Raw genomic sequence first — 12,692 nt, forward strand, 5'->3', positions numbered from 1 at the left:
GCTGTATGTTGTATGAAAACCACTGATGGTAGCAATAAAGTATTTTATGTATCATGTTCTGTGCCTGGACTCTTGACCTGAACAGAAGCCAGTCCTGCGGCGTTGAGATTTACTCCAACTCCAGACACTTTGTGGTTTGTAATTCGGTGTTGCAGCTTTACAGGACTTCTCTTGAGCTGTGATCTAATTTTGAGTTTTCTTCCAACGGTTTTGGGTTTTCTTTTTCTTTTCTTTTTTTTCTTTTATTCAGCTTCCCGAAACTCAAAAGGCCGGCAGTACGGCCAAACCCCTATCGATCTGATATGATCAACGATTACATTCACCTGCCATTCAGCCCACTGTGTGCGCGTGTGAGTGAGTGGAGCTGCTCGTGAAAGAAGGGTTCGTTAGTGATGACGCACTTGGTCCCGGCCCGTCGGAATCCCGGGCGGAGTCTCATTAAGACGCGCTTTAGACACACAGGGAAGTGGCCGCGGGGCCTGCGAGCGTGTGCAGGCGTCAGAGACAACCCGGGCGGCCAGGACGCGTGGGGTTGTAGTGCGCTATTTGGAAACATCGCGTTCCTTCCGTGGACCTGCGCAACAGGTGGAGTTGTCTCGGTGTGTTGACTGACAGAGAGACAGAGAGAGAGCGTGTCAAAACGCCCTGCTGTGCCACCCATTCATGGTCCTCCATGGGTGAATCTCGGCGTGAAGCTTGCCCCTGTCTGGAAGCGCTATGGCAGAGGCTTTTCGGCAAGAAAACGGTGGGCGGCGGAGGTGACGGTGGGGAAGTGGGGGAAGACCGCGGGGGAGATGGAGGAGACGGCGAGCGTTCGGACGTCGCGCAGCGCGGCGGTGTTACGCGGTGCCATCCACCCAGAGAGGCGCTCAGGCCGCCGGTGCCGCAGCAGCAGGCGCACAAGGACGGCTGCTCCATCTACACGGCGCTGTGGTCGTTCGAAGCCCGCCACCCAAACGAGCTGTCCTTTCAGGAGGGGGATCTATTCAACGTCGTCGGCCGAGCCGGGGATTGGTGGACGGCGCGCAAGATCGACAAGAACGGCCGCGTTCTGGCCACGGGGGTGGTGCCGAATAACTATCTGGCCAGGGGAGAGTCTGTAGACGCGCAACCGTGAGTACCTATTTTTTTCCTCCTTTTTTTCTTTTTTACTGTCTGTTCTCTGTTCATCCATGCACCGTCTCTCTCAAATATCACGTCCACAAATATTCGAGGTGTCTTGGTAGCTGACTGCCGTGACATAAAAGTCTAAAGCTTATTTGTTTAACTCTAGATCACAAATTGGTCCTTGGGGGGTTGCGTTCACATTACATTCTCTGACAGGTGTAGGTAGAAAAGGTGCAGTGTAAGACTACCCCAGTCCTTATACCCTCGATCTGGATGAGGGGGGAAAGTCCACAGAAATAAGCTACAAATAATAAACAAGCCTGGGCTGTTGCGGCTGATTTGTCTTTAGCCGTGTTCCGTTTTGATATCGACGGTTTGATTGAATGTGATGCCAAAGAGGTCAACAACTTCTCTTATAATTGGCTACAACTTGTTTTCCACGTGCGCACTCGTAAGCCCCCCCCCTCTCGCTCGCTCGCTCGCTCACACACACACGCGCACACACTCTGTCTGTCCGTCCTCTCTCTCTTCATCAGACACCCCAGTGAGAAGTGTCTGTGTATTCCTAGCAGTGATGCAAGCTGGGGCGCTAACACTGCGAGTGAACTGGCCTCAATGCACTCCACTTCTTGTTTTGCCCTTCTCTTTCTGTTATTACTTAAACAAAACGGGAAGCGCACACCGCGCAGATATTCCGAAATACCAACTGCTGGGGGAGGTATGAATACCGCTCACTAAAATACACACAGTTATAAAAAAAAAGTCCCCACATATTTTCTCCCTCTCTCTCTTGCTTTTCTCCCTTACAAGAATGTTGAAGAAATCGGGTTTTTGTTTATTTATTTAGTGCCTTCTCCCACGGAAGTGTCTCGCAGCAGCGCGTCTTCGTGCAAAATGCGTCAACACATTATTTTCGAAACGAAGCCTAAATTCACCTTCAAAGTGAGCGTGATACCTGTACTGATAACACTGGCCTACCAGCCAGAGAATCGCCACTGCAACGAAGAGTTAGTGAGCTTGCGATGCGTTGTTCCCGTGTTCTGTTGTGTTTTTGTTTTTTCAGAAGAGCGTGATGAACATTCTGACCAATGAGGGAGCAGTTTGCGCGTGGCGTTTGCCCTGTGTGAAAACAAACCGAACTAGGGTGCGAGTGCCACATTGTAACACATTAGTCCCTGATTCGGAGCAAAGCAAATGGACTATACGTGTAAATACGTCCTAACATGTCCTCCGCCAAAAAACGACCCCATAGGTCGTTCGTACAAGCAGCTTATTGCGACGTACAGCTACGTTTTAAGCTACTTCCTCGCGGTCCCCCGTAATAGTGTAACGACCACAGAAAACTAGACTCGCTAGCCCTTGGCTAACGGGTCGGACCCTTTAGTTGACTGGTAGTCGCCCGTGGTGCGGGAGATCCGGGTTCGCGTCCCGGCTGCGGTGGTTCCTAGACTGCCCCCCCGATTCGCTGCAATACGTTACTTTCCCTGTAAATATTAATAAAAGCAAACTTTAATGTCACATGGCAGTTATAATGTCCACGCTAGCTGACTGTCTAACTTTTGGCTAACATTAAGTTAGCTCTTATAACGTTATTCATAAGTAAACATACTGCCAATAGCAATCTTAGTTACTATACTAGACGGCGAAACAACACATAAACGCGCTGACTACATATTCTGTTGTTCTCAAATTGTTTTAAAATCCGCCAGTAGGGGCGCTAATTTAGGAAACGCTCCTGTGGGTTGTATTAGAGGACAAACGACATATGTGGTCGTATGGGTTGGAGGACTTGTTGGGAAAAAAATCCTTAAAACTGAAATTTTTGGCTGCTGGACTTCAGGATGCACTTTCATGTATTTGTGTGATATCCTCCGGCCCTGGTTGACTCGTCAGACCAGCAGATACAGAAAACCAGTCCCTGTAGAGGTTTGAGTTGCAATCTGTGTTTAGAGATTATCAACCAACCTTGAATACACATCTATCTCTCATTTGTTTGGTGTTGGCTTTTCTACGTGCTGCATATCACTCAAGAAGTTGTGGCAGCAATAAATGTTATAATGAAGCTTCTGCAGCTGTGTTCAGGTTGATAGTACAAGGCCATCCATCCATTATCTGACCCGCTTATCCTGCTTGTGGGGATGCTGGAGCCTATTCTAGCAGTCATTGGGCGGCAGGTGGGGAGACACCCTGGACAGGCCGCCAGACCATCACAGGGCCCACACACACACACACACACACAAACACACACACACATTAATACCTAGGGACAATTTAGTATGGCTGATTCACCTAACTTACATGTCTTTGGACTGTGGGAGGAAACCCACGCAGACACGGGGAGAACACACAAACTCCACACAGAGGACAACCCGTGATGACCCACCAAGGTTGGACTACCCTGGGGCTCGAACCCAGGATCTTCTTGCTGTGAGACGACTGTGCTAACCACTGTGCCACCGTGCTGCCAATAGTACAAGGCAGGATCTTCTTGCTGTGAGACGACTGTGCTAACCACTGTGCCACCGTGCTGCCAATAGTACAAGGCTTTTGAGATAAATGGAGATTCCCTAAAGTAGCTGGAGCAATTGATGGGACCCATATAAATATCAAAGCTCCACCTAACACTCCAGAACATTACTATAATAAAAACGGACATCATGCAGTTATTTTGCAAGGTTTGGTGGACAACAAGCTGAAGTTTTGGGACATAAATGTTGGATGGGCAGGGGGCATCCGGGTGGTGTGGTCTATTTGCCTACCAACATGGGGATTGCCAGTTCAAATCCCAGTGTTACCGCCGGCTTGGTCAGGCATCCCTACAGACACAGTTGGCTGTGTCTGCGGGTGGGAAGCCGGATGTGGGTGTGTGTCCTGGATGCTGCACTACCGCCTCCTCTGGTTGGTCATGGCACCTGTTCAGGGGGGAGGGGGAACTGGGGCAAATAGCGTGATCCTCCCACGCGCTATGTTCCCCTGGCGAAACTCCTCACTGTCAGGTGAAAAGAAGCGGCTGGTGACTCCACATGTATCAGAGGAGGCATGTGGTAGTCTGCAGCCCTCCCCGGATCAGCAGAGGGGGTGGAGCAGCGACCGGGACAGCTTGGGAAAGTGGGTAAATTGGCCAAGCACAGCTGGGGGGGGTGAAAATAAATAAATGTTGGATGGGCAGGTAGAATGCACGATGGATGGATGGATTGCATTTATATAGCGCTTTTCTACCTGCAACAGCCACTCAAAGTTGCTTGGCTAGCCTGTCCTCCCAGGGGCACTAGTTCAGCTACTAAGATAAGTTTTTGTCCTCCTGGATAGAAGAACCATGTCTGGTCGGAGTGAGGTTACTGCCACCTTTTCCGGAAAGACAAGTCTCTTCTTCAGGTCCACTTGAATCTACCAGTCGGAAGCTTAATGCAAAATGGAGCACAGGCTCTTGGTACCTTTCAACACTTTGAGCGAGGTGACAGAGACACACCATTGCCAAGAATGGCTGTCACATTTGAGGGAGCTGAAGTGCCACTAGTTGTTTTAGGTGATTGGGCCTACCCTCTATTGTCCTGGGTTACGAAACCTTACCATGAGGGCAGAGGAGTAACACCAGAACAGATCAATTTCAACCATCGCCTTAGTCAAGCCCATATGACCGTAGACGTAGAGCATGCCTTTGGCTGCCTCAAAGGCTGCTGGAGGCGTGTCCTAAAGGAATGTGATTCCCACACTACCCTGGTCAGCCAAATCATCTCAGCATGTTGTGTACTACACAACTTCTGTGACGCTCACGATGAACAATTCCTCGATAGAGATGGTGGCGTGAGGGTGGAGGAGAATGAAGCGGATTTAAGAAAAGGCCATCAGCAGGAGAATGTAAGGGGCAATGAAACTAGAAATGCACTGTGCAGATATTTTTTAAGACTCTAATGTGAGGATCCTGTAATGGATCAAATTCTCCAGATAAATACCTTGTCCTTGGTCTTGTGTTTTGTCAACATCCATTTCTTTCTAACTATGAATGTTTGATTTAGGTAAGTTTTTTTTCTCAGGGTATACTAAGGCCTGGAAAGCAGTAATATAGACATATTTCATTCAAGGTGTAAAGTTTCATTTAAAGTGTAAAATGACTTTTTGGAGGCATGCGGTTTGTTGCAGTGTTATGCTGTTTCATCAAATGTTTGCGTTAGAACATTCAACAATGTTAACACGACTTCAAAAATAGTGTTTCTAAAACACAAAGAAACTCTCATTTCGGTGAAATATGATTCAGTTTGTAAACATTTTTATATTATGAAATGTCAAAAAAAAGTTACAAAAACTCTTTTCATTGAAATAGTACAAAGAGCTTAGGATAAAAAACAAAACAAAACAAATTCACTTTAGGAAGATATTCTATTGTAGTTTATAGGTCTAGCCAGAGGTAGCAAACTTGCTACAAATCTGCACAATACAACCTTTACTGCACCAGCCTAGTGAAAGTGCTTTCATATCAATAACGTTGGCAAAATGGGTGCAAAACATGAAAAACATTTTTGTCTAAATATAAATGCCTGTATACTAACCACTGTGCCTTGAACAATAGACCTAAAAAAAGCCTGATTTTGAACAGGGAAGCAAGTGGCTGCTTGGTGCGCTCTACAACTTGTAGTAATGCTGGCCTGTGTTCACATCATGCAGTATGGAGGAGACATGCAATGCATTTTCATTGCCATCAAATGATGGCTTTGTCAGTTCACCTGGTAGAACCAAAAGATGTTGGATGACCTACTGGATGATAGGCTGGGGTGATGGAGGCTGGGGCAGGTGCTGTTGTGGAGGTGCAGGCATCATAGGCAGTGGAATGGGTGATGACACTGGCTGTTTTGGCACAGTTGTCTGTGGCATGGACCAGGCACCGGGAGTTTATCTTGGCAGAACTGCAGAAATGTAGAAACCCAGGGTGGTGGTGATAAGGAATGAGGTTGACCAGGACACAAAGCACTGATGAACAGCTGATTGTTTGCCTGTTGTTGAGCTTGCATTCCTTGGAATCTCCTTTCCTCAGCCTCCTGTTGAGCGCTTAACATGTTCTCCAGGGCAGCGCTCTCTTTTGCTTGGCGGTTTTGCTCAACTTCATCCATTTCCTCCAGCCGCCTCCTCTGCATAACCAGGTAAACCTGAAGCTCGCCAAACAGGCGAGATCTAGCCTTTCTTTTTCTATATAGACTGAGCCCCAGGACTGGCCAGCTGGCTTCTTCCAACTTGCCCTTCCTGTCCCCTGCTTCCTTTGCTGTGAGCAGCATCACAGGCCCCTGTGTCAGTGGATGTGTGTCAAGTGTGTCATCCGTAGGCACACTTGTTTCAGTATCAGCAGTCTTTCCCTGCTAATTAAAGCAAACAATTACTCACTGCAACATCAGAAATGCCAAACCAACATGATAGGCCTATAGTTTAACAAACATGATAGAGAATATAAAAACGTGATCACTTTCGTGCTCAAGGTAAACAGGCTTTTGCAGATTTCACCCAAATAAGCATAGTAATGTAGCCACAAGATTTCTACAACAGAATTTTGTTAATGTTAATTTGAATAGCAAGTGGAGATGCTCACCATTTCCACCCGAGTCAATAGAATGACCGAGGTGTGAGGTATGACCGAGTAAAAACCTAGAAGAAGAAGAGACAGACATTGTTGTCGTTATGAGAGTTTCAACGTACGTGTGCTTACGTTGTTGAATAAACTGTTAATATGCATACCGGACAGCCTCATCATTAAAGTCAAAGTCAAGCTGTCACAGTTCGACAGACAAGTGAAAGCCCCCTTTCCTCAGTCGGCCACTAAACAACTCGTATATTTCGGTGGTGTTGTGCATTTTCTCCAGCTGCTGGTAAATGTGACCGTCTGCCCAAATTTCAGTAAGACATTGTACCTCATTGCTGCTTCAGGTACAACGAACAACTCGTATTTAATAGCATTTGGGGGGGGGGTGTTCCCCCTTTTTCTCCCAATTGTACTTGGCCAGTTACGCCACTCTTCCAAGCCGTCCCGATCTCCGCTCCACCCCCTCTGCCAAGCCAGGAGGGCTGCAGACTACCACATGTCTCCTCCGATACATGTGGAGTCGCCAGCCGCTTCTTTTCACCTGACAGTGAGGAGTTTTGCCGGGGGGGGGGGCGTAGCACGTGGGAGGATCACCTCCCAGTCCCCCCACCCCGAACAGGTGCTCGACCGACCAGAGGAGACGCTAGTGCAGCGACCAGGACACATGCTGCTTTCAAGTGGTGTCGGGTTTATCGGATATACGAGCTTACCACTTGGAAGAGCACATGAACACCCTACAAAGTCGGATAATCAAGTCGGGTACATCGGAATTCTAGATGCAGTACGACATGCCCACATCCGGCTTCCCACCCGCAGACACAGCCAATTGTGTCTGTAGGGACGCCCGACCAAGCCGGAAGTATCACGGGGATTCGAACCGGCGACGGAATAGATCGCCACGCTACCTGGATGCCCCCTCGGGTCTTTCTTTTTTTCTCTCTCTCTCGAAGAAATGGACACCGTGCGCCCCGGACCAAAGAAGAAATGGACCATCCGGACTGTTGCCAACAACAAGTCCAAAAGCCAGGCTCTGTCATGCTATGGGGTTGTGTCAGTGCGCTTGGCAAAGGTAACTTACACTTCTGTGATGGCACCATTAATGCTGGAAAGTACACAGAGATTTTGGAAAAACATATTATAGCGAATTCGGAGGACAACGTTACCACAGGAACTGCCGCGGCCGGGAAGCGAACCCGTATCGCCCGCGCCGCAGGAGACATCGCTAATCGCTCGACTACAGGGTCAGACCCGCCAGCCAGCGGCCATCGTGTCTACTGATCCATGCATGTTACAATATGCTGCCTTCAAGACAACATCTTTCCCAGGGACGCTCACACATATTTCAACAAGACAATGCAAAACCACATTCTGCACATTGTTTGCAGGAGGAATGGGACAGCATTACACCTGAAACACGTTACCACTTCGTGCCTTCAGTCCCTAAACGTCTTTTTAAGTGTGAAAAGGAATGGCAACATTACAAAGTGGTAAATGTTTTACAGTCCCAACTTTTTTTGAAATACGTTGCAAGAATCTAAATTGAAATAAGTTTTTATTTAAAAAAAAAAACCAATACAATTCATGAGGCAAAACATCAAATAACGTGCTGTTGTATTGTTTTCGATGTAATACAGGTCAAATATAATTTAAAAATCACTGTTTTCAATTTTAATTTTAACTTAACATACCGTCCCAACTTGTTCTGATGAGGGGTTGTAGCATGTCCCCAGCAGTTCTTAATGGCTCAAAAACTCTTCTGAAATCGCCTTTTTAATCTTGGACAATTTATCTTGATCTACTATACAGTTCAAAATTCAGTGATCCCAAAATAACCCCCCCCCCGGGATCAAAAGAAGACAGCTGTAAGCAGGACCCCCCCCCCCGCTTTTCTTTTTTTTCTTTATTTAATGCCTTTTCCCCCTCAAAAATGGTTTTAAACCTCACCGTCAAAAAAAATTCTCAACATTTTTTCTATTGTGTCTTGTGTCAGACCTTGAACAGGATTCATCAACCTCTCCTCACTGTCGGTGAAACATTAAACTATCGGAAGGCACACTGGAAATGGACAGATTCCCCAAACCGTGGCAACTGTTTGCTGATATTGTTTATTGTCTGCTTTGTTGATCTAGATGGTTTGTTGGAAAGATGAACCGCTGTGAGGCCCAGAGCCACCTGCTGGGCCCCAGCAACAAAGAGGGAGCGTTCCTGGTCCGCCTCAGTGAGAAAGACAACATCGGATACGTTCTCTCAGGTAAGAGAGAGGAGTGAAGGGGAGGATATGAATGTGAAATGGTGAGATTATTCAGAGATGGAGCGAAGGTGAAAGAGTTGTGGTTTGGAGAAGGAAATCATGGGGGTGAAGAGGGAGAACTATGGGTCTGTAGTGCCGGACATGGCACTGGATGTACAAGGTAAGATCGAGGGAGGGAAATTTGAAGGGTGGAGAGGAGGAAACTTAGAGAACCCAACAGATGCTTGTTGGATTTTGTTTGCTTTAGTCAGCTTGATAGAGAATGTGTGTGATGAGTGCCATACATATTCTCCCATAATGCAGACTTCTTGTGAGGCAAACTTGATTTGGTTGCCTTTATTATGTCCACATGAGGGGGGGGGGGGGGATAAGCAGTTTTTTTTGTGCAGAGTCAGGAGGTCATTCCTGTGAAGACAGTAAGTGTAAACATGTTTTCCTCATAGATACTGCTCTGACAGGTTTGGCCTTACAAGAAATCAAAACACCAGTGAGGAAATTAATTCACTTATCATTAGCCAATCCTGCCGCCAGAATAGAAACAAAAACAAGTCAGAGATTCTGAGAGGTCCGCTTGTTGTGCTTTTCAAAGAGGACTTGTTTGGATTGAGGCCGATATTGGGAGCAGAAGATGTCGTCATCTGCTATCCTTTTCATCATGATGTCTGGCATTCTGCTGTTGTCACAGCCCTTGCTGTGAACCAGGCTGTTAGAGATTATGGGATACACAAACAGTGACATTTTTGCTGTTCTACCATTACCATGACTCGATCAAAAGGGCATTGAAAGAGCAAAAGAACACGGAATACTGCCCCAGTGTTTGGAGGTAACTCGGTGTCTTGCTCAAGGATACTGAGGCAGGGCATACACTACCGTTCAAAAGTTTGGGATCACATTGAAATGTCCATATTTTTGAAGGAAAAGCACTGTACTGTTCAATGAAGATAACTTTAAACTAGTCTTAACTTTAAAGAAATACACTCTATACATTGCTAATGTGGTAAATGACTATTCTAGCTGCAAATGTCTGGTTTTTGGTGCAATATCTACATAGGTGTATAGAGGCCCATTTCAAGCAACTATCACTCCAGTGTTCTAATGGTACAATGTTTTTGCTCATTGGCTCAGAAGGCTAATTGATGATTAGAAAACCCTTGTGCAATCATGTTCACACATCCGAAAACAGTTTAGCTCGTTACAGAAGCTACAAAACTGACCTTCCTTTGAGCAGATTGAGTTTCTGGAGCATCACATTTGTGGGGTCAATTAAACGCTTAAAATGGCCAGAAAAAGAGAACTTTCATCTGAAACTCGACAGTCTATTCTTGTTCTTAGAAATGAAGGCTATTCCATGCGAGAAATTGCTAAGAAATTGAAGATTTCCTACACCGGTGTGTACTACTCCCTTCAGAGGACAGCACAAACAGGCTCTAACCAGAGTAGAAAAAGAAGTGGGAGGCCGCGTTGCACAACTGAGCAAGAAGATAAGTACATTAGAGTCTCTAGTTTGAGAAACAGACGCCTCACAGGTCCCCAACTGGCATCTTCATTAAATAGAACCCGCAAAACACCAGTGTCAACATCTACAGTGAAGAGGCGGCTGCGGGATTCTGGGCTTCAGGGCAGAGTGGCAAAGAAAAAGCCATATCTGAGACTGACCAATAAAAGAAAAAGATGAAGATGGGCAAAAGAACACAGACATTGGACAGAGGAAGACTGGAAAAAAGTGTTGTGGACGGATGAATCCAAGTTTGAGGTGTTTGGATCACAAAGAAGAACGTTTGTGAGACGCAGAACAAATGAAAAGATGCTGGAAGAATGCCTGACGCCATCTGTTAAGCATGGTGGAGGTAATGTGATGGTCTGGGGCTGCTTTGGTGCTGGTAAGGTGGGAGATTTGTACAGGGTAAAAGGGATTCTGAATAAGGAAGGCTATCACTCCATTTTGCAACGCCATGCCATACCCAGTGGACAGCGCTTGATTGGAGCCAATTTCATCCTACAACAGGACAATGACCCTAAACACACCTCCAAATTGTGCAAGAACTATTTAGAGCAGAAGCAGGCAGCTGGTATTCTATCGGTAATGGAGTGGCCAGCGCAGTCACCAGATCTGAACCCCATTGAGCTGTTGTGGGAGCAGCTTGACCGTATGGTACGCAAGAAGTGCCCATCCAACCAATCCAACTTGTGGGAGCTGCTTCTGGAAGCGTGGGGTGCAATTTCTCCAGATTACCTCAACAAATTAACAGCTAGAATGCCAAAGGTCTGCAATGCTGTAATTGCTGCAAATGGAGGATTCTTTGACGAAAGCAAAGTTTGATGTAAAAAAAATCTTATTTCAAATACAAATCATTATTTCTAACCTTGTCAATGTCTTGACTCTATTTTCTATTCATTTCACAACATATGGTGGTGAATAAGTGTGACTTTTCATGGAAAACACAAAATTGTTTGGGTGATCCCAAACTTTTGAACGGTAGTGTATATATGCTTGCCTATGCAGTGCATGACCCTGGGGACTCCAGTTGAAGCACTATCTAACTACGATCTAGCCTTTGCTAGGACATCTTGCCATTTAAGTAGAAATCAAGGAAACTGATCAAATAGGGTTTTATTTTGGATGTGGAACTGATACCCATCCAGTTAACAGAACAACAGTGTTATTCGGAATCCTGGTATATGATGATTCAGGTTTTCTAAAGAGCGATGCCAGGTCAGAGAAATATTTGGGGAGTCATGTCATTTCTGAAACCAAATATTACAATCAACAGTCGCCCTGCCCCCCACTGAAGGCCACTCTATTTTTACTTTGCCTTTTACTCTTTATATTTTTTAGATCTGTTTATACATATATATATATAATATAAAATCCAGTGAGTCAAGTAAATTCTTTATGAGACAGTACAACAAGCCTGTTTCATGCCATAGGCAATCATCAGCTGTCAATAAAGCTACACGGGAAAGAAAATACCATTTACTGCCTCATCATGCACATCGCGTGCACAACGTCCAATGGGGAAGGGAGAGATGCGACATTCAAAAATTCAAAAACACGTGATCGCTAACGGTCCAATGGGGGGGGTTGGTATTTGTCTATTGTCATGATTTATTTATAATTGCAAAATAGGTGCTTATATCTATGTGTGCAGCTGCTGGCCAATTCATTCCTGTTATTCAAAGTGGACATTTCTGGTTTGCAAATGATGAAATATTTTTCAGTTAGACATGGATTACACATTTTACTACTGGTTGAATAAGCTTTGTTCTTTGACAGGATTTTCAAGGTGGTTGAATAATTAATGTTTCTGTCCGCCAATGACCAAATATAACGGCTTAAAGATGTTACATTCTTTAAACGGTTGTTTCTAAAGCTACACATGTGCTTTAAACCTGTTTTTGAATGTTCCCTCTGTTAGTCCGATGTATGTCTCTATTTTGTCGTTGTCATTTCTCGTCACCGTACCTTCGTAGACGACTCCTTTCGTCTGGCACTTTCTTTCAAGGGGGCATGAGTCATTCACATGGCAGTTGCAGTTGGGGGAGTCCCGATTGTGATGAAGGTGTCATTGATTTGTTCATGATTCTTGTGTTGTGGGACGATATTATTTGTTGAATGTTAGGCATGCAGCTGTAACTAATTTTGATTTTTATATATATATATATATATATATATATACACACACTCACTGGCCACTTTATTAGGTACACCTTGCTAGTACCGGGTTGGACCCCCTTTTGCCTCCAGAACTGCCTTAATCCTTCGTACTA

At 45.6% G+C, this 12,692-nt stretch overlaps 1 protein-coding gene across 1 annotated transcript in view; it reads left to right on the forward strand.

Moving 5' to 3' along the window:
* Nucleotides 1-673: 673 nt before the first annotated feature.
* The window catches only part of ptk6b (PTK6 protein tyrosine kinase 6b), a 57,454-nt gene continuing 45,435 nt past the window's right edge, over nt 674-12,692 (forward strand). Inside the window, exons 1-2 of the mRNA XM_056273591.1 lie at nt 674-1,113; nt 8,803-8,924. Coding sequence (XP_056129566.1) covers nt 674-1,113; nt 8,803-8,924 — 562 coding nt within the window. The remainder of the gene's footprint in view (nt 1,114-8,802; nt 8,925-12,692) is intronic.

The sequence above is a fragment of the Lampris incognitus genome, chromosome 2 (assembly GCF_029633865.1).
Source record: "Lampris incognitus isolate fLamInc1 chromosome 2, fLamInc1.hap2, whole genome shotgun sequence".
Classification (NCBI taxonomy): Eukaryota; Metazoa; Chordata; class Actinopteri; order Lampriformes; family Lampridae; genus Lampris; species Lampris incognitus.